At 55.1% G+C, this 25277-nt stretch overlaps 1 protein-coding gene, 1 long non-coding RNA gene and 1 other non-coding gene across 5 annotated transcripts; 2 read left to right on the top strand and 1 right to left on the bottom strand.

The window, feature by feature from the left end:
* Nucleotides 1-4916: 4916 nt before the first annotated feature.
* Nucleotides 4917-5104, top strand: LOC121162691. The gene has a single exon (XR_005884828.1).
* A 13667-nt stretch (nucleotides 5105-18771) lies between these two features.
* LOC121162535 (CMRF35-like molecule 6) lies at nucleotides 18772-22531 on the bottom strand. 2 transcript variants are annotated; one of them, XM_040989597.1, is made up of 4 exons: nucleotides 22227-22531; nucleotides 21353-21682; nucleotides 20005-20122; nucleotides 18772-18969 (listed from the first exon to the last, which is right to left on the bottom strand). In XM_040989597.1, exons 1-4 carry the CDS (start codon nucleotides 22279-22281, stop codon nucleotides 18843-18845), a joined length of 630 nt encoding a protein of 209 aa, XP_040845531.1. In that variant the 5' UTR covers nucleotides 22282-22531; the 3' UTR covers nucleotides 18772-18842. The 2 variants fall into 2 exon arrangements, with proteins under 2 accessions (XP_040845531.1, XP_040845532.1); XM_040989598.1 differs by having other exon boundaries at nucleotides 20005-20116.
* On the top strand, nucleotides 18917-22071 carry LOC121162536. Of its 2 annotated transcripts, XR_005884809.1 has the most exons (4): nucleotides 18917-18993; nucleotides 20186-20254; nucleotides 21613-21708; nucleotides 22022-22071. It is a non-coding gene; the product is annotated as an uncharacterized LOC121162536 (long non-coding RNA). The 2 variants fall into 2 exon arrangements; XR_005884808.1 differs by lacking the exon at nucleotides 22022-22071 and having other exon boundaries at nucleotides 21613-21879.
* Nucleotides 22532-25277: the final 2746 nt, after the last annotated feature.

Genomic DNA, 25277 nt, shown 5'->3' with positions numbered 1-25277 from the left:
GATCTCATAAGGGCACCGGTTCTAATCCCAGCAGCTCCACTTCCCATCCAGCTCCCTCCCTGCCTGTGGCCTGGGAAAGCAGTGGAGGACAGCCCAAAGCCTTGGGACCCTGCACCTACATGGCAGACCCAGAAGAATTTCTTGGCTCCAGCTTCAGATCAGCACAGCTCCGGCCATTGCAGCCACTTGGGGAGAGAATCAGTGCACGGAAGATCCTTCTCTCTGTGTCTCCTCCTCCTGTATGTCTGACTTTCTAATAAAAAAGAAACAAATCTTTAAAAAAATAATAAAAAGAAAACCACACAGCAGGAACCTCCGGGCTGAGGCAGCGTGCACCCCCACGCCCGCACTCATGGAGGCCCACTCTGTCTCAGGACAGCCCACTCAGCTGAAAGCCCCCAGTCCCACGGCTACTCGAGTTGTCACATTTTGTCTCAGCAGTGGCACTGTAGAACCAGTTCCTGCTGGCACGGAAGATGACCAGATGTCCAGGACTGGGGCAAAGCCACTGTCAGCGGGGTGTCATGAGAAATGCAAATAATGAGTCGTCACTGCAGCACAGCAGGCTAAGCCTCTGCCAGTGGCACTGGTATCCCATGGGGGTGCTGGTCAGAGTCCTGGCTACTCCACTTCCCATCCAGCTCCCTGCTTACGGCCTGGGAGAACAGCAGAAGATGGTTCAAGTGCTTGGGCGCCTGCACTCACACGGGAGACCCGGATGAAGCACCTGACGCCTGACTTCAGATTGGCTCAGCTCCAACCGTTGTAGCTATTTGCAGCAGATGGAAGATGCTGTGTGTCTCTTTCTATAATCCTGCCTTTCAAAAGAAAGGAAGAGAAAAGAAAAAAAGAAGAGAAAAGGAAAGAAAAAGAAAACAATTGGTTAAAAATTCACAGCCTCCAAACGTACATACCTCCAAACGCACACGCGGCTGCTGAGTTGTCCTCTGGCTGTGCCTGGAGCGGCAGGGCTTGGCAGGGTGGGTGACAGTCACAGCTCGGTCCCAGCTCAGCCCTCAGGGGTGTCAGCTGTGTCATCTGAGATCAGATCCGGTGGGGGGAGGGACACCTGGACGCGCCACAGACACCGATAAAGCAATCATGACTACTTCTCTTTCTGTAACCTGGGACGCCGGTTAAGCCGCACCATCACATGCCTAGGGGTGAAGGAGAGAGTGGCCTGTGTCGGCCCTGGCTTCTGCAGGAATGGGTCAGGGTGTCTAGCCTGCACACCCACGGCTGCCCAGCCCCCTCCCAGCCGCAGCCCTCAGGCCTCTCCGCTCGGCCCCCTCCCTAAGCCTGCTGGTGGGAATGGAACGACTCAGGGTGCTGGAGCCTTGGAGTACGACCACCTTAAGCTAGACCCCCGCCCCAGCCTCGCATCCTGCCCCCGGATCCAGGCCTCCCAGGCGCCCAGCCGCCCAGCCGCCAGCTCAGCCGTGCCCTTGGAGCTCCTGCGGAGACAGCGTTTGTCATTCACCGCTGGCTTTCCCTGCGAAGCTGAAGCCAGGGCCTGCTCCTTCTCCTTTGTGACGCGAATGCAATTTGTGCACAGTGAAATATACCTGTACCAAGTATGCACTGTGGCGAGTTGGACAAATAAACCTCCAATATACCGCACACCATGACCGCAGAGAACACTGTCCTCGTTCCAGAAAGTTCCCTCACGCCCCCTGTCCCCACAGGCGACTGTCATTCCTCCGTCTTCCAAGCTACAGGAAGCCGGGTCACCCAGAACAGACCCTGCTGAAAGCCAAGTCATTCTCTTCCAGCAATTTGAATTTGGATGAAGCCTAGTTACTAGACAGGATTCTAGATTGGAAATCTTCATGTCAGAATTTAAAATGGCCCAAGTAAACCTCGTGTGCCTTCCCTCCTCCCACCGTGGGGTTACAAGACCCTGTTCTATACGGAAAACAGCAAAAGAACCTCTGAGCTTTGAGCTCTTCCCAGGGGCACCAGGTAGAGTGGCAGGCCCTGGGATCCGGCATCAATCCCTGGCCTTGAGTCCAGGCTGCTCCACTTCCCAACCAGCTCCCTGCTAATGCATTTGGGAAAGCAGTGGAGGGCGGCCCAAGTGCTTGGCCCTGCCCATGGAGGAGACTCCAGTGAAGCTCCTGGCTCTTGGCTGCTGCCTGGCACAGCTCTGGCCATGGCGGCCATTTGGGGAGTGAAGCAGCAGATGGAAGATCTCTGTCTCTCTCACTGTATTTCAGATAAAAAAGAAATTACACATACAGAAAAAAATATATGTGTTTGTTTATATATATATATATATATATATATATATATATATATATATATAAAATAAACAGGGCTAAGCCCTCACTGTACCTCACCACACTGCTGAGCTCCCTAGGCCCGGGGTGCACAGCTGTGGGGCCTCCAGGCCCAATGCTCTGCAGTTCCCAAGTGTGTCCTCCAGGCCCCGGGCTCAACAACACAGGGAGGGCTGTGCGGTCACCTGAGCTCACCCAGCCACCCTCACCTCACACCTGACCGGTCCTTATCTCACACACAACCCACCCTCACCTCACACCAGACCCACCCTCACCTCACACCTGCCCCAGCCTCATCTCACACCTGCCCCAGCCTCACCTCACACCTGCGCCAGCCTCACCCAACCACCCTCACCCTCACCTCACACCTGCCCCAGCCTCACCTCACACCTGCCCCAGCCTCACCCAGCCACCCTCACCCCCCACCCACCCGGCCTCACTCGGAGCCTTTGTCCAGGATGCCACGGTCTCTCCCGCCCTCTAGTGGTGACAAAGCTCCTTGCATGGAGCAAGTTTAAGAACACAAAGGCTTCCTGGCCGCACTGGGCGCCTCCTGACCGCCACCTTCTCACCTGGAGGTGGACCTGTCCCCTGCACCTTACAAAGAAGGCCATGGTGGAGTTGGAGACATTTTGGGATAATGGACAGCGACTGGGAGGCAGGGCAGGGAACTCGGTTCTGGATCCCAGGTGCCCACCCTAAACCCCCAGGCCACAGTACCGTGGACGGGACGCTGTGCCCTGGGGTGGGTCAACTCACCTAACCCTAACCCCTTCCCTGTCCACTGCACGCTAGCCATGCTCTGGAGTCATCTCAGGGACAGACGTCACATCAGGGCCCAGATATGTGCTGGGAGCTAGGGCTGCCCAGCCATGCTTGGCACAGCGTCAGCCTGGAGACCACAGACTGGACTTCAACTCCAACAACCGGCGGCAAAGTTCCCACAAGCCCTGGGCTCCTGCAGTCTGTCCGGCCTGCCCCAGGGACGGGCGCTCCGCAGAGCAGCAGGCCACACAGGCTCTTCCCCTTCCTGCTGGGAAGGCCAGGGTGGAGAAGCAGGGTGGTGCTGTCAGAGGAGGGAGAGCCAGTGTGCTGGTCTGGTGACATCTCAGGGGCCCAGAGGGGAAGGCAGAGGTGAGGAGGGGGCCAGGGCTCAGACCCCCACCGGAAGCAGGTGGACGTGGCAGGGACACGGGGAGCAGCTGTCACCATGGCGATGTCGGGGTGCAGGAGCGCTATGTCACCATCAGTCACCTGTAATCAGGGTCAAGGGCGAGTGCCCTGGGCCTGACCGCCGAGCCCTCGTGCCACTCACCTGCGCGTCCCCTGTCCTTCCCCCAGGACCAAGGCCCCAGACCCAACCGTGACAGGGTGGGGGGACCAGGCAGCTTGGGAACGCGAGCTGGCCTCTACGGATAGCGTCTATTCTTTGCCCCACTACTCCGGGAGCAGCTGATCCAGGGTAGCTGACAATGGACACGGACTTCCCGGCTCCAGGCTGGGAAGACCAAGAACTGGGCCAGGACCTGACCCGGCCATTCTCACTGCTTCCTCCCAACAGCCTGGCTGGGAACAGGGTGCTTCCCCTGGGTGACTCCCAACCCCAGCTTCACAGGGGGCAGCGCTGAGACTCCAGTGGTCCCTGTCCCCAGGGCTGAGCTCCTGGCTCCAGCTGCAGCTCCCGCCAGGGAGCCCCTTCTGAGTTGCAGCTGGCAGGGACAGAACTCCCCAGCAAGCGCTGACGGGACCCTCGGGAATAGAAGAACAGCCTAAGCACACGGGATGGGGGCTGGCGCTGTGGAGTAGCAGGTTGACCTCCGCCTGCTGCACCAGCATCCCATCCCGGGCAGGCAGCTGTGCAGGGTCAGGCTGCTCCATTGGCTGCAGTTCCCGCTGATGCTCCTGGGAAGGTAGCAGAGGGCTTGGGGCTCTGCACCCCACACACAGAAGCCAAGATCTCACTCCCTCTGTAACTTGGCTTTCCAAACGAGGCAGTCCTTATAAAACTAAAATATAATTTCGCTTTGCTCGCAGGCCCTGTCCGGCGGATCGTCACTACAAGTGCGCACGGCGGCGGACCGGGCCTGTGCATCCAGCCCTGGAGGACGCCCCGTCCTGCAGCTCCAGCCTTCTGACCTGGCAACACCCTGGGAACCCCGCGCAAGGCCCAGCCGCGGGAGCCGCAGCAACTCCCTTCACAGCCTGTCCATCTCTGTCGGCTGCGGCCCCTTTAAGACCGCCTGGGAGGACTCGGATCCGAGGCGGAGGGCGTTGCTCTAGCCGCCGTCTCTGTGGTGAGCGCCCATTTCCGCCGGACGTGCTTGCCTGGAGCCGCTTCCGCCCGGGCCTGGAGGGAGAGCGTGGAAGGCGAGGCGCGCGGGTGTTGGGGTACGGGCGGAATTCGGGGTGTGTCGAGGGGCGTCGGGGCCGGCCTCTGCCTGCCGCCAGTCAGCCGCGACCCCGGGGCTGCGAGGGGCGTGGTGTCCTGGGGGCCTGCGTCCTTCTACTCCGCACGTGTCCTTCTCTTCCTGGGGACCCCGGGAGGCGAGGAGCGGGGGTGCTGCACGTGGCCCTGGGGGCTGCAGGTGGGTGAGGCAGGGACGGCCCCGGAATGGGGAGCAGGCACGGTGGGGTGTGATGGTCTGGGGACCGGCTCCTGTGTCGCTGCACCTGCAGGCGTTGGGTGCGGCCCCGATACCAGGCAGCCCGACCCTGACCTAAAGTAAAGGCCCAGGGCGACTCCAGCCCCAGGGTTGACTTTGCAGTAAACAGGTGTGAGCATTCTAGCAGCCGCTTGATGGTCATGTATTATACTGCAAACAGGCCACACGGGCATGGCACTGCACGCGGGCCCCCTGCTGGCCACACATGGCACCCCTGGGCTCTACCTAGCAATTCTTTGGCTGGACACCCAGCCAGGCATCCTGGTTCGGGGTGAGCGGGGTGGCCATGGCCTTGCTTGTAGGGATACCAGGTCCCGTGCTTGCCCTGATGGGGTGCGGGTGGCCTGGTGGGTGCAGCTGGGCGGGGTCCAGGCTGGCCACCTGCACCCTCGGGTCTCACCTGAGCATCTGCCTCTCGGCCCCTGGCTGGTGGGATGCTCTTGGGGTTAAGATGGGTCCCTGCCAGGACCTAAGGTTGCCCTCAGATGCAGTGTGCGGTGTGACAAACTGCAGTAGTTTTTTGTTTGAAAGGCAGACCCCACCCGTTCAGGTGAGGGGTCCCTGTGCTGTGTGGGCCCTGCGCTGTCTGTCAGCAGTGTGAGTATGTGGTTCCAGTGTGCCCAGCCGGGGGCGGTGTCACACAGGAAGGGGGCCGGCGTGGGGGCTGCCGTGTGGCCCTGCCAGGAAGGGTGCCAGCGTGGGAGGTCGCCATGTGGCCCTGCCAGGAAGGGGGCCGGCGTGGGGGCCACTGTGTGAGTCAGCACCCCAGGAGGCGTCCCCGGGGCCTCGGGCCAGCGTGCCAGGAACAGGGCCTATTGCTGTGAGCATCTCAGCTGGCTTCCCGCAGCACTTCCAATCCAGCTCCCGGCCTGTGTGTTTGGGAAAGCGGTGGAGGGTGGACGGAGGGCTGCCACCCATGGAGGGGACCCAGCTGGAGCTCCTGGCCACGGGCTGCAGCTTGGCCCTGGCCTGGTGCCGCTGTTCAGAGAGAACCAGTGGGTGTGAGATCGCTTTCGCTCTCTCCGTTGCCATTTCTTCTGGTTCTGCTGTACTGTGTTTCAGACAGGTAAGGGAGAGGCCATGAGATCCCATCATCTCACCCGCGATGGGCTTAGGTGACCCCTGCATGCCCAGCTGTTGGGGGGCTGAGAGGGACGTCCAGACATCACGGCCAGTCCACAGTGCCCAGCTGGCGCCTGCCAGTCATCCATTTGCCACATCTTGGGGCAGTGGGGGTGGGGTGTCAGTCCCCACAAGGCCGTCTAAGGCTGCAGGGCAGGGGGCGACCCGGTCCCACTGCCTGGATGTGCTGCACAGCTCCTGGTCCGGCTTCCTGAGACTGCAGCCCCCAGGAGGTGGCCTGGATGGCTCAAGGGAGGGACGGCCCTGGCTCCCCGGCCCCAGCCTGGCCCCCGGGGCTGTGCTGCCCTCCACCTCACACGCTCCAGAGGCATGGCTGCCCTGCACGGGTCTGGCTGAGTCTTCCTGTTGCTCTGGCCCACAGAGCAGAGCTTCGTGTGCAGGAGGCCTGTCCCTAGGAGATGGGGAAGGCTGTGATTCAGGTTAAAGATTGCTGTGGAACTGCCACTGCCCCCTGCAGAAGGGCTGAGTTTCCCTCTGTCCACTAGAGGATGGCGTCCTCCTGCCTGACTGCCTTCCCCCTTGCTGGGCAGCCGTGAGCTCTCCAAGGCCTCCTTCCGCTGCACGCCCAGCTGCAGGTGCCAGGAGCTGAGACAAGGGCTCCGTCCCACATGGGTGCAGCGCCTGGGCACTGCTTGTCCTGCCATGGAGCGGCTGGCCGCCCGCAGGAGGCAGGCACCTGGGCACGCTCAAGTCCAGTGCCCACAGCAGATCATAGGTCGGGAAAGGTCTCCCGTGTGGTGGATGCAGCTCTGAGCAGAGAAGCCTCACCTGGAGTGGTGGACCTGCTCGCCAGGCCCCCGGCCAGCTTCCTGTGCTCTTGGGGGCGCTCAGCCACGACCCTCCCTTGGGGTTGGGAGGCGATGCCACAATTCCAGAAAGAGCCAGTGCCATCTGCAAAGCCACCTTGGCTTCAGTCTCTGAGGGAGCCCGGCGGGAGAGTGCCAGGGAAGCACGTTGGTCACAAGGGGTTCTGTGCACTCTGGCCCAGGAACCTAGGCAGCTCTCTGTCTCCATTCTTCTGTTCAACCAGCATCTTTTTTTTTTTTCTAAGGCTTACTTATTTTTATTGGAAAGTCAGATATACAGAGGAGGAGAGACAAAGAGGAAGATCTTCCATCCGATGATTCACTCCCCAAGTGGCTGCAACGGCTGGAACTGAGCCAATCCGAGGCCAGGTCTGCCATGTGGGTGCAGGGTCTCAAACCTTAGGGCCGTCAGCTGCACAAGCAGGGAGCTGGATGGGAAGCAGGGCCACCGGGATTAGAAATGGCGCCCATGTGGGATCCCGTGCGTGCAAGGCAAGGACTTTAACTACTACACTATTGCGCTGGGCCCTTGACCAGTATCTTCAATCCACTGGTTCATTCTGCACATGTCTGCAACAGTCAGGGCTGGGCAAGGCAACTGGGAGCCAGGGGTTCCGTCCACTTGTCCCACATGGGTGGCTGGCACCACATACTTGGGCTGGGCCTGCTGCTTGCCAGGGGGACACACAAAACAGGAAGCTAGGATGGGAGAGGGGGCTGAGAGTCGAACCTGGGCTGTTAGCTAAGCTGGTAAGTGCAGTGTCCACCAGGCGTCCTGCAGCTTCCAGGGGGTTGCAGGGCTGTTGGGCTGGGCACGCCGGGTGGCTGCATGGAGCAATCCCTCGGCCCAGGCACGTCAGCTGCCGTGCAGGGAGATGTTGGAAAACTTAAAGGTGCAGTGGGGGGAGGGAGCCCCTGGGCCCCGTGGGTAACAGGGTCAGGAAGTGTGGGCTTTGGGGTGCGTGCTGCGACGGTGACAGGAGGGACCTAGGGGGCCTTTGGTGCCTCTAGGGAGTGGGTGGCTCCTGGTTCCTCTCCTTTGAGGGGTGTGGTTTGTTCTGCTGTGCTGGAGCAGGTGTATCTTACACCTGGCTGTGGTGTTTCTCACTCCTGCTGTCTGAACCACAGGTCCTGGGGCACACACATCCCAAGAGGCTCCGGATGTGATTGGCTGACCTTGAGCCTGGAAGCTGGCCAGCACGGTGACAAGAACAGCAGCTTGCCGGAGCCCTGCCCCATCAGTGCTGACACCAGCATCAGGAAGGCGGCAGAGTGTGCTGTGAAGCGGGCACTGTCGTGGTGAAGACATGAAACACAAGGCATGTTTCCTGGTGGGGTTTCCGTGATAGGTGTGTGGCTAGAGTTGGTCGGCTGCTGCAGGGCCATGGCGCCAGGGCGGGGGACCTGGTGGCCGCCTGGCAGCTGGCTGGCTACGGGCACAGGCAGCACCATGTGGAGATGACTGCTAAAGTGAGATGCCCAGCCTCACCCTCTCCAGAGACGTGGAATGCGGAGAGCTGCAGGGGCCCAGCTGTCTTCCCTCGGGCTGGGCTGGGGGCGAGGCCCCCCAGGTTCAGGCTGGGCCTGGCCTCTCTGCAGCGCTTCGCTTCAGATCCCCATTGCCATACAAGGAAGCGCCTTCCCGCTCCTCTTGGAGAATTGGCGCGGGCAGGAGCTCTGCGCTGCCTGGCTCTGGCTCCCAGCAGGGGAAGGGACGGTCATTCCCGGGGCAGCACTAGGGGTCTGGGTCAGGCCTGGGACTCTGCATTTCTCATGCTGCTGTCGTGGCGCCCACATTGAGGGCGCCAAGCTCTGGCCCCTGTAAGGCCAGCCTCTTGGTCACACGCACTGACTCTGCTGTTGAGACTGGTTGGTGTTTTGCAGACAGAGGGTGTCCTTCCTCGCACGGCCGGGCTGCAGCCCAGAGCCAGAGACCCCCCCCCCCCCCCCCGGTGGCATGAGGCTGCACCGGAAACTTAACCCGCAGGGCCACAGCGCCCACTCGCACCACTGCTTCTGGTCTCGCGTGGGGAGCAGGCTGGCTTCTCCACATTGCAGCCAAGAGGCCTCGTTTAACATCCAAAGACAACCTGTGTGTGCTTGGTAAGACTGGAGTCGTGTGTAGAGGACGTAAAGATGGCCCAGGAAAACCTCTCGGCAACAGTCGGGGAGACAGGGAGCCGTTTGGTTATTGGGGGGCCCTGAAACCAGATGTCCCGCTTGGCCGTGCGGGGATGCCGGCCATGCCTTGGGGGCGTGGCCATCTGGCCTTGCCCTGGAGAACACACATGGGCGGTCAGATGTCCTGGCGGTGACTGCCAGCCAGCCCTGGTGCCCGAGACCCCAGGCATGCGTTCCTGCTCAGGGTTCCCACGTTTCTGCAAAGGTCAGAGAGTGTGGGGCGGGGCATGGGAGGAGGAGCTCCCCTTGGTTTCTCTTTAAAGATTCCTTCATTTGAGTTGGCCCTGTCGGGCTGGGCTGGGCTGGGCTGGGCTGGGCTGGGCTGGGCTGGGCTGGGCTGGGCTGGGCTGGGCTGGGCCTGGCTTGGCTGGGCCTGGCTGGGCCTGGCTGGGCTGGGTGGGGCTGGGCTGGGTGGGGCGGGGCTGGGCTGGGCTGGGCCTGGCTGGGCTGGGCTGGGCTGGGCTGGGCTGGGCTGGGCTGGGCCTGGCCTGGCTGGGCCTGGCTGGGCTGGGCCTGGCTGGGCTGGGCTGGGCTGGGCTGGGCCGGGCTGGAGTCTGGGACCAGGAACTCCATCCAGGTCTTCCCCTGCTCTAGACATGTCAGCGGGAGCTGGATCACACATGGGGCTTCTGGGACTCCAACCAGCTCTCCCGGGCTGCCAGCGTCACAGGCAGCAGCTTCACTAGCTATGCTATAGCCCTGGCCCCACTTGGTGGTGGTTTGTTTTTTCTCAATGTTCATTTAGTGCAAAGTCAGATACACAGAGAACAGGATCTTCCGTCTGTTGATCCGCTCCCCAAGTGGTCGCAATGGTCAGAGCTTTGCTGACCTGAAGCCAGGAGCCAGGAACTTCCTCCAGGTCTCCCACACGGGTGCAGGGTCCCAAGGCTTTGGGCCATCCTCGACTGCTTTCCCAGACCATAGGCAAGGAACTGAATGGGAAGTGGAGCTGCTGGGATTAGAACCGGCATCCTTATGGGATCCTAGTGCGTGCAAGGTAAGGACAGGAGCACCAGGCCTGCCCCTCCCCTCTTTTTAATTGGAAGAATTAGTTTTGTGCTTGCCCTTCACACTGAAACAGGAAATAGCTTCTGTCTGGAGTGGTGGAAGGTTCCAAAACAATGGTACTTTTCTTGGGAGAGTACTGTTTGCTGGGTCACCCCTTGATAACGGCAGGCCTGTCCTGCCTAGACCAAGGCCCACTCGGGAGCTGTGCCCTGCTGCCTGTCAGAGGCTGAAGCCCCTGACTGCTCACGCACAGTCCACTCTTGGTCTCCAGAGTGACACCTGTCAACATGGGAGCAGGTAAGGAGCCTGTGCCAGGAGCTGCCCGGTGGGACCAGCACGGGTGGCATGTGATTTCCCTGTCAGCCACAGCGGGCGCACAAGCCCAGCCCCACCATCAGTCACTGTGGGACTCTCAAGTTCAAAACCTTTTCAGGTGCAAGTCCAGGAAGGTAGAATTTCCACTGAAGGGAAGCTTCCTGGTTGTGCCTGAGCCCCTCCCTGCCCGGTCCCCAAGGAGATAACCTTGAGATGCTGACCTTCAGCGCGGGGCAGCCTGCTTAGCAAAGGGAAGTTCTATTTGAACTTCAGATTAACACATAATCCTGCATGCCAAATTAAGTGAAGGGCAGAGGCGTGTGGGGGGAGGGAAAAGTCCCACCCCACCCCCGGGTCCCACAAACCACACTTCTGCTGCCAGTGGAGGGCCTGGTGCTGGAGTGCCATGTCTCCAAGCTGCTGGCTCGCTCCTGTCCCCAGTGGGCCGCCTCCCTTAGTCGTGACCCTGAGGGGCTGCCTGTGCCACAGCCCTCGCCCAGGAGGGCAGCCCCTGCTCAGGTGGCCCTGTTCTGTCCCTGGCTTCCCCACCTTACATGGAAGGTGACTGGTGGGGGCTAGAAAAGCCGAGAGGCAGTTCTGGAAAATGCCAGAAAGGCCTGGAAGCCGGAGTCCCAGCCAAGAGCTTGGAGTGGCCTGGCCCCGACTCCGTCCCCCGTCCGTGGGCGCGTCCTTATGGGGCGGCTGAAAGCGGCCGCTCGCCATCTCTGATTTCCCTTGAACACAATCTCCACCTGGTAAATTGAATCTGGGCTTGGTGTGTGTGTTGGAGGAAGGGGTGGGCAGGGGGCCAGTGTCCTGTGCCCGTCAGCAGGGACCCTCCCCTAAACCGTCTCTGTGTGTGTGTTGCTTCTGTCGCCTCTTGTGGGCCCTGGGGACTGTCCTGGTTGTATCGCAACACGGAGGCTGGGACCTGGCGAGGGGTGCACCTGCCCCTCAGAGTGCGTCCCCCCAGGTCAAAGCTGGAGGCGGGCCCAATAAAATTAAACCTTCAAGATTATATTTGGGGCTTGTGGTCAGCATGGAGGCTTAACAAGCTCACCCTCCTGTGGTGCCATACATGTTCCACTTCAGTCCCAGCTGCTCCAGCCCTCAGGCGGCTTCCAGGCGCCCTGCTGGCTGTGCCGCCTGGTGGGCTGAGAGGTTCAGCAGACTGCTGCCCTTGCCCGTCCTTGCAGGGAGGGCCTCTGCCCACAGCTCCTTGGAGCATGACCATTGGGGTTGGCATTCCTGTCAGTGTTGTCACTTTTTAAAAAGATTTCTTAATTTTTGGGCCTGGCACGGCAGCCTAGCAGCTAAAATCCTGAGCTTGAATGCACCAGTATCCCATTTGGGCACTGGTTCTAATCCAAGCAGCCCCGTTTCCCATCCAGCTCCCTGCTTGGGACCCTACACTCACGTGGGAGACCTGGAAGAAGTTTCTGGCTCCTGGCTTCAAATCAGTTCAGGTCCGTCCATTGCGGTCACTTGGGGAGTCAATCATCGGACAGAAGATCTTCCTCTTTGTCTCTCCACTCTCTATCTGACTTTCCAATAAAAATTTAAGAAATTTATTTATTTATTTATTAAAGATTTATTTCTTTTTTTAAATTTTTCACATTTTATTATTATTGCTATCATTTTATGATACAGTTCCATATTCCCTTATCCTCCCCCAATTCCCTCCCCGCCCCAGTTCCTTTATTCATTACTAACATATAGTTCTTCATACTCAGTCATATGTTCATCATTGCGGGCATGGACAATGGCAGAGAGTTCAGAATCCTATTGTCAAAATATAATATAAACAGTTTCACTGTAAGTCCATCTTTGTCTGGAAACAGAGATGCCGACCACACTGCGTCCTCACATCTGGTTGTTAGTCTCCATTACGTAACTACTGTGCATTCCCTTAAATGAAAAATCATGATACAAAATCAACACTAGAAAGAAAATAGAAATTTACAATGCCATGAAGTTAAATGACATGTTACTAGATATGACAGTCTCCATTACACAACTACTTTACCTTCCCTTAAATGAAGAGCCACAAAACAAAATCAACTTCCGGGAGAAAAAAGAAATTAACAACACCAAGAAGTTAAACAACATGCTATTAAATGTATAACGTGTAGCTGAAGAAGTGAAAATCAAGAACCTTCTTGAAGAAAATGATGCCACTGTATGATCTACGAGTCATTGAATGATTTAATCAGAAGAAAGTGTTTTGAAGAGATGAAAACAACAAAACCCATGTGATAGAGTTTCCGCTGATCTTTGTTGGAGTGTGTCTCCTCCCGACAATAAACAGATGGATTTTGTTTTTTAATCCAGTCTACTAATCTATGATGTTTGATTGAGCTTAAGTAATTTACATTTAGAGTTAAATATACATAGGTGGTACTTTGGTCCTGTAATTTTAGGAATGGGTTGTTCATTGATTTAGTCTGGGATTGTCATTTTACTGGGATGTTCTTCCCATTTGCCTTTGGTTTTGGTAGGTGCTATTCCTCTTCTCTGTCAAGAGAACATCTTGAAGTATCATTTGTAGGGCAGGTTTGGAAGAGGCAAATTCTTTTAGCTTTTCTTTACTCTGGAAGAATTTTATTTCATTTTCAAAGATGAAAGAAAGCTTTGCTGGGTATGTTATCCTAGGCCGACAATTTTTTTCTTTTAGAATCTGGAATATGTCACTCCATTCTCTTCTTGCCTGTAGAGTTTCCTGTGAGAGATCTCCTGTGAGCTTAATTGGCCTTCCTTTATATGTCAATTGATGTTTTTCACATGCACATTTAAGGATCTTTTCCTTATGTTCAATTGAAGAGAGCTTGATAATCATATGTCTTGGTGAAGATCGCTTTTGATCAAGCCTGTTGGGAGTTCTGTGTCCCTCCTGGATCTTGTTTCCCAATTCTTTCTCCAGATTAGGGAAATTTTCCTTGATTGTTTCATTAAATACATTTGCAAACTCAGCTTCTCTTTCTGCACCTTCCGGGACTCCCAGAACTCTTATATTTGGCCTCTTAAAGGTGTCTTTCAATTCTTGACTACTTTTTTTGGCCTGATCCAGCTCTGCTTCCGGCTTTTTGTTTGCTTCCCCCTGGTGACAGGAGATATCTGCCAATTCTGAGATTTTTTCTTCTGCTTGCTTCATTCTATTTTGGAGACTCTCCACTGTACTTGTAATTTGCTCTACTGTGTTCTTAATTTCTGATATACCAGCCTTGATTTGCTTTACTGCTTCCTTAAATTCTTTGAACTCTTGCATGAGCTTCTCATTTTTGACCACAATCTTCAAAATGAGTCTTATGGATTCTGTGTCCCCCATTTTCTCGACGTCTTCCTCAGTTAACTCTGAGGTTGACATAGGGTTTTGCTCCTTTGCAGAGGAGTGCTCAGTAATATTCATTGTGCCTTTGTCTCTTCTTTTGCTCTTGATCATTGTACTTCTGGTTAGCAGAGTCTTCTTCTTGGGGCAGGTTTCTAAGCTGTGTCACCCACCGGTCTACAATGCGATTTTACTTATTGCAGTTGGCACACAACTTTTTGCTTGCAGCCACTTGTGCCACAACCTCCAGCAAGTTCCAGATCTGGGTTCTTATGTCAGATATCCACTGTGATCTCCACAGCCCCAGCTCTTGGCTCACCACTCTCCACCTCCTGTGATACCGTGCTGAGGCTGCACTGTTGTCTCTGCAACCTTTCTCCCACTTCCAGTTGGACTGAGTTCCAGGATTAGAGAGACACCAGGTGTCCTATCTAGTTAGGTTGTTGGTGGTGCTGATCTTGTCGGAACCTGTTGGACGTTAGGTCTGGGTGCCACACGGACCTATTTTGACCGGTACAATGTCATAGTCGGTATTATTTTCCTGCGGGACCTCAGCAAGCTCTCGCGAGCTCAGCACATGTGCAGTTCTCTGTTGTCCCCTGCAGTCCCAATGCTATTGCCACAATGCGCAAAATGGTGCCCAGCGTGCTACCACAACAGTTCTTGATCTGCTGGCCGTCAGATCTGAGGGCTACCCAGACATGCCGCGGATGGAACCCGTAGAATGCCACGTTGTTGCAGATCACCAGTCAGAAATGAGCTCACTCCCTGCTCAGAGCATGCTCAGTCCTTTCCCTTGCCCTTTCCTCCTTACGCAAAATGGTGCCCAATTCAGCTCTAGGGGCTGACTGGGCTATGAAATTCACTCTGTTCTCACACTGCCTGAGATTTGCTGCTCTGTCTCTGCTCCTGGTCAAATCAAATGGAACAGCAGGATGGACAGTACTTTGTCTGAGTTCACCTCCCAAGCTCCCAGTGAAAGTCCCTTCCCACCTGGTTGCTGGTGGAGTTCAGATCGCCGTGCTGGAGTATCAGTCACTGCAACACCACACTGCTGTGCCCGCTGCTTTCCTGTGTCTGTCAGTCTCCAGGTACCCCTCTGCTGTTCTGTCCTTTTCTATTTCCTGAAATATGTCCTCTCTGCTTCATCCTGATTAAATGTTTCTCCGTCTGATTAAACATGTCCTGACCCTATTCTGCCATCTTGATTTTCCACCTCCCCTCACCTTTCACGGGTGATGGTCTTACACAGACAGACACTGCGCACCCTGACTGGGATCCCTTGGGTGGTGTCCAAATTCCCTGCCGTGGGACCCATGGCACCTTCCCCTTAATGTTGCCCTCTGCTATATGGTGGCACCCAGCACCCTCTAAATCACAGCCATGCCACCCAGCCTCCTTGCTCTTGCTTGCCCACCACGACCTTCCCTCCCACTCCCACCCCATCCTTGTCTGACCCACCCCTGCACTCCAGTGTTGTTCTTCAGGGCACTTAGGGCCATTCCCTGAGCAAAGCACTCAAGCTTTCTCCTGCAGCCTTTACACAGAGTTAGAGCTCATGTGCTTGGCCAAGGGCAGTTCTTGCGTTGAGGTTCTGGGGGACCACAGCACAGGGGAATGCTCTGTTTCTGACAGTCAGCATCCCATCCACTTCCTGGGGCAACACGTGGGCTGTGCTCAGTGGGGTCAGGCTCTGGCGGTGTTCCTCTGGCTGCCTGGCCTCCTCTTCCTCACTGCTTGGTCCTTGTCCTCATTAACTAAAGAAGAAAGCCATCTAACCTGACTGCAGCTGGATCCACCTGACATGCCGACACCCCTGGAAGCAGACGGGTCTAGCCTTGTTGGGGACATGCAGGCACCGTGTTTAAGCCATGAGCCTCAGTCAGGGGTGATTCTGCCCGTGGTCCTCAGAAGAGACTGCAGATGGAGATTTTTTCTTTTTTTGATTCTGTGATATGGAGGAGGAGCAGCCAAGAGGAGGATCAGCCCTGCATAGAAGGATAACTTCCCCAAAAGACGGAAAAGAAGAGATGACGGCGTTCTGGACAAAATGTCCAAGCAGGTGCCAGCGTGCATCCACATGGTCCGGGGACTTGACCGTGATCTCAGCTGCAGGTTTCGATGGGCGCCTTTCAGAAGCTGCTGCAGGTTTGAGGGAAATCTCCGCAGACCCCCTCTGTCCATCTCCCCGTGTCGGGGGCATGGAGGGGCTTGCCTGCCCGTCTTGTGCTGCCTGAGGAAGATGCCTTCTTCTCCACCTGCTGAGTCTGCCACCACTGCTTCCACACTTAAGCTTGAATGCAGGGAGTGGAAACACTGAGTCTGGATTTTCCTCTCTGATGCAGAAGTGGCCCTCAGGCGGAGTAGCCAGGTGATCTTGTTAAACCGAAAGCAGGTGTACCCATCCTGTTCACGTCTTCATCAGCTTGGCCTCCATGTGCAATGTCATTGTGACCGCAAAGCTAGAATTGGATCCCCACCCAGCATGATATTGTACATGGTTGACATGATGTCATGAGGATGGGACTCATAGGGTAGGGACAGGGATTGTCTTATGAGAGACACGCTGTAACCCCCTCTATCCATCTCCCAACCTCCCGACTCCCAGCAAAGAGGTCACGTGAGGCCATGGTGCAAAGGTGGATCCCTCTGGACCCTGAATCCTGGGCAGCTTGACCTCAGACATCTTCCTGCAGAACCACGAGAAGCAGAGACTCCTCTGACCTTTCATGACTCCAAGGTGAAGACCCCAGGAGCACGCTGGCCTCCCACCCCCTGAACCCAACTCCCCGGAACATTTTGTGCAGGTGGCACTTCCTGTCAGCAAACATTGTGTTCTCCTGCGCCAGAGTGTTTGATCAGGCTATGGGTACTCGGCATGGTCATTTGACATCCCTCAGTTAATTCCTAGAACACAGACTCTGACTTCCACCCCGAGCCCTGGTACCCTAGTTCCTCCAGGTGTGAGGGGAGCACTCACCTGGGAGGAAGAGCAGGAGCAGAGTGGGAGGCAGCCACATGGTCCTGACCCCCGTCCTCGGTGACCAGCACCCGATCCTTCCAGGAGACAAGCTCTGGGGTGAATGCCCGTGCCTGATCTCTCCTTGGGGCCTCTGCTATGCACTTCCTGCTCTGTGAGCAGCCACTTCTCAGTTTGACATATTAGGACAGAAGGGTGTTGCCCAAAGGTCAGCTGAGCCTCCACCCCACCCCAGGGAGCCATTCCACCTGGATGTCCCAGCACGGGCTGGGGCAGAAAAAAAAAAAAAAGTAAAATGTAAAAGGGAAATTTAATGGCTAGAAGATAATGTAGAATTTTGGGGTGTAGATTTGGAGGCAGAAACAAGAATTTACTAAGCAGATGTATAAGGCTTAAACTGCGACCAGGCGTGGTAGCTCAGCAGCTAAAGTCCTGGCCTTGATGCTCCAGAATCCCATATGGGCGCCGATTGTAATTCTGGCAGCACTGCTTCCATTCTAGCTCCCTGTTTGTGACGTGGGAAAGCAGTTGAGGATGGCCCAAAGCCTTAGGACCCTGCATCTGCATGGGAGATCTGGAGGAGGCTCTTGACTCCTGGCTTTGGATTGACGCAGCTATGGCTATTGCAGCCACTTTGAGAGTGAATCATTGAACGGAAGATCTTCCTCTCTGTATATATGACTTTGTAATAATGATGATAATAATAATAATAATAATAATGTATAACCCTAAAGGAAAAATCTGTAATAATATATTCCAGTATGGTGAAAAATTATTTCCCAAAAATTTTCCCAAAGCTGACAGCTAGCAAACACTATTCAGAAGCACTTACAAAGAGGTTTTACAAACAAATAAATGAAAAAAAAAAAAAAAACAGAGATGAGAGGAACAGGTGAATGATTAGAACAGACATGTCACAAAAGATGAAATCCAAGGAGCCTAAACACGTGGAAGGAGCTTGACCTCCTGGGGGTCCTGTGTCATGCACGTGGTGACCAGGATGTCCTATCTGGTGAGGCTCAGCGCCCTGGGACTGCATGTGGGGGTGGGATGTTGCCATGGCAACTCTGGGACAAATCTGGGGTTGGTTAGGGAACTGCTTGAGCACTGACAGCAAAGCCCAGTATTTTCCCCTGGCGTCTGGGAGACCCACTTGGACCTGAGAGCCCTTGGGTCACATATGGGACACATGTTTGACCAGGTTCTTAACAATAGTGTAGGTAACAGCTGCAAAGTATCAAATAAATAATTAAATTAAAGTAAAAAAAAAACCCAAAAACCAGAGGAGGTTGGGTGAAGAAGAGAAAGGAGAACCAAGAAAAAGGAAAATGACCCAATGCCTTCAGCAGAAGGGGTAAACATATTTATTCAACAGAACGTAGAACTTGCAAGGAAATGGCTCAATCAGGAGCTGCCAAAATGCAACCTGAATGATAAGATTACGTCAATCACAAATGAAATACTTCTGTTTTTTTCACACACACAAAAAATCTTTATTGATTACATTGCATTGTGTGACACAGTTTTATAGGCACTAGGATTTCCCCACCTGTCCCCAAACCCTCCTCCCATGGTGGATTCCTCCACCTTGTTGCATAACCACAGTTCAAATTCAGTTGAGATTCTTTCATTGCAAGCATTTACCAAGCATAAAGTCCAGCATCTTATTATCCAGATAAGTTCAACCGTTTCTTGAACTTGAGGAGACCATTTCTGGTCTGAAGGTAGAGCCGACAGAGTATCATCCCGATCAATTAAAAGCCCCCCAAAATGAAATACTTCATCCTTCTGTTTTCCATAACGTTCAGAAACAAAGCTACATGAGACACCCTTTGGAAATCCACATGTGTTTCTTTGCTAATCTGGTGAAACACTCCATACAGGTGCCTGCAAACACCGAAATCCCGTTGAATTTGCAGGGGACACGGCTCTGAAAGGGGAACAGGCTTGGGGCTCCATCACCCTGTGTGCCCCACTATTCTCCATGCAGTGTGGTGCCCAGATGCCACGTGTGGCTTCAAGAGTGCACGTGGGCTGGTTACATCCTTCTGTGCCTGTGATCTGCTGGTTGAAGACAAATGGTTGACATCACTCCGATCATCTCATTCCCAGGACACTCCTGTAGGGTTGAGCTGGCCTCTCTCAGTGTGCCCTCTGCAACCTCTTTTTCATCCAGAGGACAGCCCCGAGCGTGCCCAGGAGCAGGGGCAGCTTCAGGAAGACCGGGAGCAGGAGGAGCTTCAAGGAGTGGACGCTGCTGAGCTGGGACCTGCCAGGGATGCGATGACAGAGAGTAAGTCTCCTTCCCAGAGGGAGGCCGTGCAGCTCTGGGCTTCATCCCCATCCCTTCAGCCCAGGTCCAGTGTCCACTACAATGCAAGGAGGACCAAACCCGGCAAAAGGACCAGGGGCCTGTGACTATGAGCCAAAGGGTCACCCTTGAACTTGAGCTTGGGACGCTGAGGAAAGGCATTCCCAGACAGGGCAGTGAGAAAACATCCAGGGATCCAGGACAGTGCTGTGGCCAGAAGATCCCCTCTGAGCCTGCCATTTTGGGCTTACCCCTCCAGGGATGCATGAATCAGGGCTGGGCATAACTGGTTCACATCTGTTCGCAACTCCCACCAAATTAGCCTTTCCCAAGATGGAGAGGGCTCAGGGACAGAAGCAAGTGTGTGTTTTGGGCATGCACCACAGAGGTCTGGTAGAACTGCCTGCTCAGGGCTCCTGTGCCTCAGAGGGCCAGACTTGTCAAGGCAGGCTGGCTGCTGTGACCAGGAACGGGGCTGAGGAGCCATAGGGAACAACACCCAGGTTCCTGGTTCCCCAGACCAGCTGCAGCAGCACAGCCTGGTTGGCCCTCAAGGCTCCTGCACAAGGATATTTGTATTAGCTTGGCACAAGGGTAACCTGGACTCCAATCCCTGTTTGCCCGAACCCCTACCCTGCAGGACTGCACTCAACAAGGCCACCTCTGAACACCTGGTACAATGGCATGATGGCACAACCTCCTGCCCACACTTCCCCCTCCAACTCAGTGAAGTCATCTTTCACAGCGTTCAGCAGAAACGGGCCTTTCCATGACACAGGGAATTCAGCAGCTGACTCCAGAGCTGTTATCTCCGGTCACTGCTAAGCGTCAGGGTTGAGAAAAGGCCACTGCCCCAAGTAGGACCTGCTCAGCAGAGTGTGGGAACGTGAGTACAGGAAGAGCCAGGAGGAGGGAGACACAAATCCACCTGCTGCCCCTTCCACCCAGAGGAGAAGCCTCAGGAGGCTCTGACCCAGATGTGGTCCCCCTTACCGAGGTGGTGGGCTGGGCCGGTTGTGCACAGGCAGGGTCAGCTCTGGGAGCAGGGTCATCACGGGGACCAGGGTGTCTGTGGTTTTCAGGGGGTTGGAGGATTGTGTCGGTGCTGCGGCTGAAGCACAAGTCAGTGTGGGGACTCTCCCCTCACCCGTGCACGCCTCCGTCCCCATACCAGGTCACCCAGGGGGAAGGACAGATGTGCAGAATCCAGCATGCCCCATGGCACTCCCATGCCTGATCCCAGGTTGGTACCCGCCTCAATTCCATCTCCATCAGCTCAGCAGAGGGGGCGCTGTGAGCACCTGTGGCAACACACACATGCCTGCCCCTCTCCCCCAAGACACACCCACTCCTCTGCCTGCTCCCCACCCTCCTTAGAGAAACACTCCTAGATGTCCACTGTGACCTGGGACTAGGGGCCCAGGCACTAGATGGGGCTGAGGACTGCTGGAGGCTTCGAAGCAAGAGCAGGCATGGTCAGCAGGAGGCTGAATGCTGGGAGGTGGTGTCCACCCAGCCTGCTCAGTCCTGATGCTGGGAGCCAGGGCTTGGCCACAAGCAGCATCCCTAGGCCATCATCTGTGGGGGATTAGGAAGAAAGATCTAGAGAGAGTGGACTGTGGGGAACTGGCTACTTCCCTGCTTTTAAAGTTGACCTTCCCCAGGCTTGAGAGGAAGCCCCCCATGGCAAGTGGGGTGGTGGTAACCATAGCCAAGATGGAGGAAGTCAGGGAAGCCCTGTTCAAAGCTGTCTTGTCCTTCTGCCACATTCAGAGGTTCTCTGTGTTCGTGCTGCAGTACAAGGTGCAAGAAGAGAGGGAGGCAGGATCACCTGAGGGGTGCAGGTTGAGGTTCCCAAGGGTGTCTGCAGGAGTGAGACCTGGCTCCTCCCTTGGCTCCCCCTGGTGGCTGCTGAAGACGCCTGAACCACAACTGTGAGGGTGCTGCCCTGACAGGTGGTACTGCATCAGAGCCCATACCCACCCATCCTGCCCTGCTCTGACCCCTGTTAGCCAGGGCAGCCTGGGAGGGAGGGAGCAGGTGTCCTTAGACCCTATTCCCCCTTGGGAGGCTGCACACAGTTGCACAGGAGATGGAACTTGTTCAGGGTAGGAGGGCAGCAGATACCTGTGGTCTCTGGGACATGCCCACTCCAAACCCAAGGAGAGCTAGGTCTGAGCAGTGAGGTGGGACCCAGAGAAGAGTGGCACCACTTGGAGCCGGTGTGGTGCCATCTCCCCCAACACATGGCATGCCCCCTTCCCATGACACTCCTCTATTCAGAGAGGTATTGGGTAGACTCTGTCTCAGGCAGCTTTGGTGCTGGGGAAAAGGGACTCACCTGGGGACACACGCACCTCAACCAAGAAGGTGGCATCCCAGCTCAGTGTTATATCGATCCCACACTGGTATGTGCCCGCGTCCTGCAGGCGGAGCTCCTCCAGGGTCACTGTGAAGCTGAGGCTTGCAGGATCGTCCCTGATGGACACGCGGCCATTCCGCACTTCTCTCTCTGACACTTCTGTCATCACAATCTCCTGGTTTGGCCCACACGATTGATGGCACAAGAATTTTCTGTTGTTTTTATATTTCTCCTCATAGTGACACTGAACACTCAAGGAGCCTCCAACTGTGCCTGCCACGACTCTGGGGCAGCTCAGGGAGAAACAGCCTGGAAGACACACACACAGGACCCAGGTGTGTGTGGGTGGGGTGTCCTGAAGGCAGGTCCTGGAGGTGTGGTCTGAGAGGGACCCACAGGGGACTGGTTTGCATCACCCTGGAGTGTGGACTGGGTGTGGGGCATGAGGCACCTCTCCCCAAGATGGGGATGTGAAAGTGCCCATTCTCCCAGGGAGGGCAGGGCATCTGTGAACACTCCTCTGTGTGTGTGTGTGTGTGTGTGTGTGTGTGTGTGTGTTAGGGTCAAGACAACATTCCAGATTGCATATTTAGAGCAAAAACCTTCCTTGGCATACCACCCTGAGCTTTGACTCTACACTGTGTTTAGGAACCTGGTTCCCCTGCTTTGTGCACAGAGCCCACTGGTCACCTCTGAGACAGGCACGGATGCTCGTGGATACCTCTCCACCCTCCTGCCGTCTCTCCACAGCCCAATACCCTCTGGTAGCCAACAGTTTCACACCCGCATGCCGCCCAGCCCACGGCCCTCCCACTTAGGGCACAGTATCCTGGTCCAGGGCCATCCCACTCACCTTGGACATGTAGGAGGAACAGAGCTGACAGAAGCCACACAGATCTGGACCTCATTTCTGCAGCACAGTGGTCACCAGCAGCCACTCCAGGTCCAGCCAGGGACAAAGCAGAGCCTTGTCAGAGAAGGTACAACGTGCACCTCCCCGCTTCTGCTTTTCCACTGCTGGGGTCTGAGCTGGTCTGGGCTGGGTGCAGGCACAGCTGAGCTGTGCAGGCAGCTGGTCTTGGGATCCTGGGATCCTGTCACTCCCAGTGATGGCACAACCTGGGGACTGGGGATGCAGCCGCTGGTCTCACTGTCCCACTCGCACACAGCAGAGCCCATTGAATCATTTCCTCCTCCATACTTCCTCCACGCCCCTGTGATATGTCACTTCCTATCATGAGAACAGCTCTGGTTGTGGGGCCTAACTCTGACCATCCTCTCCAGTCTCTGTGGTGACACGGAAGGGCTGTGTCTCCCTGCCCACTGACCCAGACTGGCTGCTTTGGTAGCAATATATCTTGAAACCACAAGAGGATTTGAGTTCCCACAGGAGTCAAGGATGGAAGATGCTGAGACCACAACCCACCGCTGTGGTCCCTGTCATGTTTCTAAAAGGCTTATTGTGGTGTTAGGGTATCTTGGGGCCTTGCAAATTCAAGGGTTCTTCCCCTTCCAGAATTAGTTAAATTCCATTTGGAGTAAAGGACTGGGGTTAATCCAAAGACAAGAGCCAGGAGCCGGGAGACACTCTGGGTGTCCCCCGTGAGTGCAGGGACCCAAGGACTGAGCCCTTTCCTGCTTCTTTTCTGTTGGGAGCCATCTATTTTAACCAACTGAAGCCATTTTTTTTTTTAAAGATTTATTTTTATTATTTTGTTATTGGAAAGGCAGATGTACAGAGAGGAGAGACAGAGAGGAAGATCTTCCATCCGATGATTCACTCCCCAAGTGAGCGCAACGGGCCGATGCTATGCCGATCCGAAGCCAGGAGCCTCTTCCGGGTCTCCCACGCGGGTGCAGGGTCCCAAAGCTTTGGGCCGTCCTCGACTGCTTTCCCAGGCCACAGGCAGGGAGCTGGAAGGGAAGCGGGGCTGCCGGGATTAGAACCGGCGCCCATATGGGATCCCGGGCGTGCAAGGCGAGGACTTAACCACTTGCGCCACCGCGCCGGGCCCCTGAAGCCATTTTTAATATAGATCTAGGTCAGTGGGAAAACGCCAGCCAGCCAGGTGAAAGAGAAACCAAGTCTTAAGATGCCCTGCGGTTTTCAGGTTACCTTCAACCCACCCTGCTCTGATCACCCTTGGTGCTCGTAACAGGATGTTGGCTTGTGCCCTATCTGTCAGCATCGTCTTGCGAGCATAAGGGGCTTTTGGAAGTGTCTGCCTAGAAAGAGTTGTGAAAGCATACCTCAGATCTTGCTTTCTCTTTCCCCTCACCCGTACATCCTGTTTTGTAGAGTATAAAAGTTTGTGTGTGAAAAATAAAATTTGGTCAGCTTGATCAGACATCCTGTCTTGCTGTCCGTTTCTTGTGTCTCCTGTCCCCCCTTCTCTCCTAGGTTGACTGCGACCCTGTTGACTGTCCTGCTGGACGGGACACTTTTCCAAGTGCATAAGCAGGGAGCTGGATCAGAAGCCGAGCAGCCAGGACATGAATTGGTGCCCATAAGGGATGCTGGCATCGCAGGTGGAGGATTAGCTGGCTTTGTCATGGGGTGGTCCTTCCAGCTGTGTTTGAAAAGCCTGATCCTGTTGCCACATATCCTGTCCATGAACTGAGAAGTAATTCCAATTAATCTTTGACCTTTTAAAACATAATTTTTGAAGATTTTAAATTTTATTTTTATTAGATTTACAGAGAGAAGGAGATGGACAGAGACAGTATCTCCACGTGCTGTTTCATTCCTCCATGTGGCTGCAACACCACTGAGCTGATCTGGAGCTAGCAGCCATGACCTTCTTCCAGGTCCCCAATTCAGGTCAGGGTCCCAAGACTTTGGGTCAACTCTACTGCATTCCCACAGCACAAGCAGAAAGCAGGATGGGAAGTGGAACAGCTAGAACATCAATCGGCAACCACAGGGGACCCCAGTGTGTGCAAAGTGAAGATTTAGCTACTAGGCTATCTCTGCGGGCCCTTAAATATATTTTAATAATATATTATTTTCTCCCTGAAACTTGCTGTCATATTTGTTATTTTCATTCTGGCTATCACAGGTTTAGGTGCCAGCTTTTTTTTTTTTAAGATTTATTCATTTTTATTGGTAAGGCAGATATAGAGAGGAGGAGAGACAGAGAGGAAGATCCTCTGGCTGCTGATTCATACCCCAATTGGGTGCAACGAACAGAGTTACACCTATCCAAAGTCAGGAGCCTATTCCAGGTCTCCACGAGAGTGCAGGGTCCTAAGGCTACAGGCCGTCCTCAACTGCTTTCCCAGGCCACAAGTAAGGGAAAGCATGAGAGGCAGAGCAGCCAGGACTAGAACTGGTGAGTGGCAGCTTTTAAATGCATTGGAAGTTGCTCCTTGCCTGTCTATGGATAAATAATTGAACTTGGGCTGATTTGGTGGCACAGGATGCTAAGGCTGTGCCTGTGGTTCCAGCATCTCATACAAGTCCCTGTGCGCCACGTCCCTTAGCTCCCTGCCTGGCAAAGCAGCAGAGGCTGACCCAAGTCCTTAGGCCCCTGCACCCACATGGGAGAGTCAGAACCAGCTCCTGGCTTCAGACTATCCCAGCTCGAGTGGTTGGGGCCACTTGGAGAATGAAGCAATAGGTGGAAGATGTGTATTTCTCTCTCTCCTTGTCTCTATAACTCTGCCTTCCTAATGAAAAACAAAACAAACAAACAAAAAAACAAAACGGTCTTTGCATGCTGATTTTACATGCCCGTCAAGTATTGGTGTGGAATAGATACTTCTGCTTCCCAAGCGTCCTTGCTCTGTGGTGCTGTGCAAGCTAAGCCAAGTGCTGGGTCACTGTGGTCATTTCCAGCCTGCTTGCCCTCCTGCTGGTCTTGAAGGGAAGACCTTGAACGACTGGTCTTTGGTCATGATGGGC

The sequence above is a fragment of the Ochotona curzoniae genome, unplaced genomic scaffold (assembly GCF_017591425.1).
Source record: "Ochotona curzoniae isolate NIBS_2020 unplaced genomic scaffold, NIBS_Ocur_1.0 contig_523, whole genome shotgun sequence".
Taxonomy (NCBI): Eukaryota; Metazoa; Chordata; class Mammalia; order Lagomorpha; family Ochotonidae; genus Ochotona; species Ochotona curzoniae.
Note: the sequence above shows the minus strand (reverse complement) of the source record. Positions and strands in the feature narration are given on the sequence as shown.

Bases quoted from the DNA above. Each gene is read 5' to 3' on its own strand.
- LOC121162535 (XM_040989597.1), bottom strand. From the start codon at position 22,281: ATGAGGTCCAGATCTGTGTGGCTTCTGTCAGCTCTGTTCCTCCTACAT. The intron at 20,123-21,352 runs GTGAGTCCCTTT...CTTGTGCTTCAG, and splicing joins TGAGGTGCGTGTGTCCCCAG to CCGCAGCACCGACACAATCC. The intron at 18,970-20,004 runs GTAAGGGGGACC...CATCCCTGGCAG, and splicing joins CGGCCCAGCCCACCACCTCG to GTCCCAGCTCAGCAGCGTCC.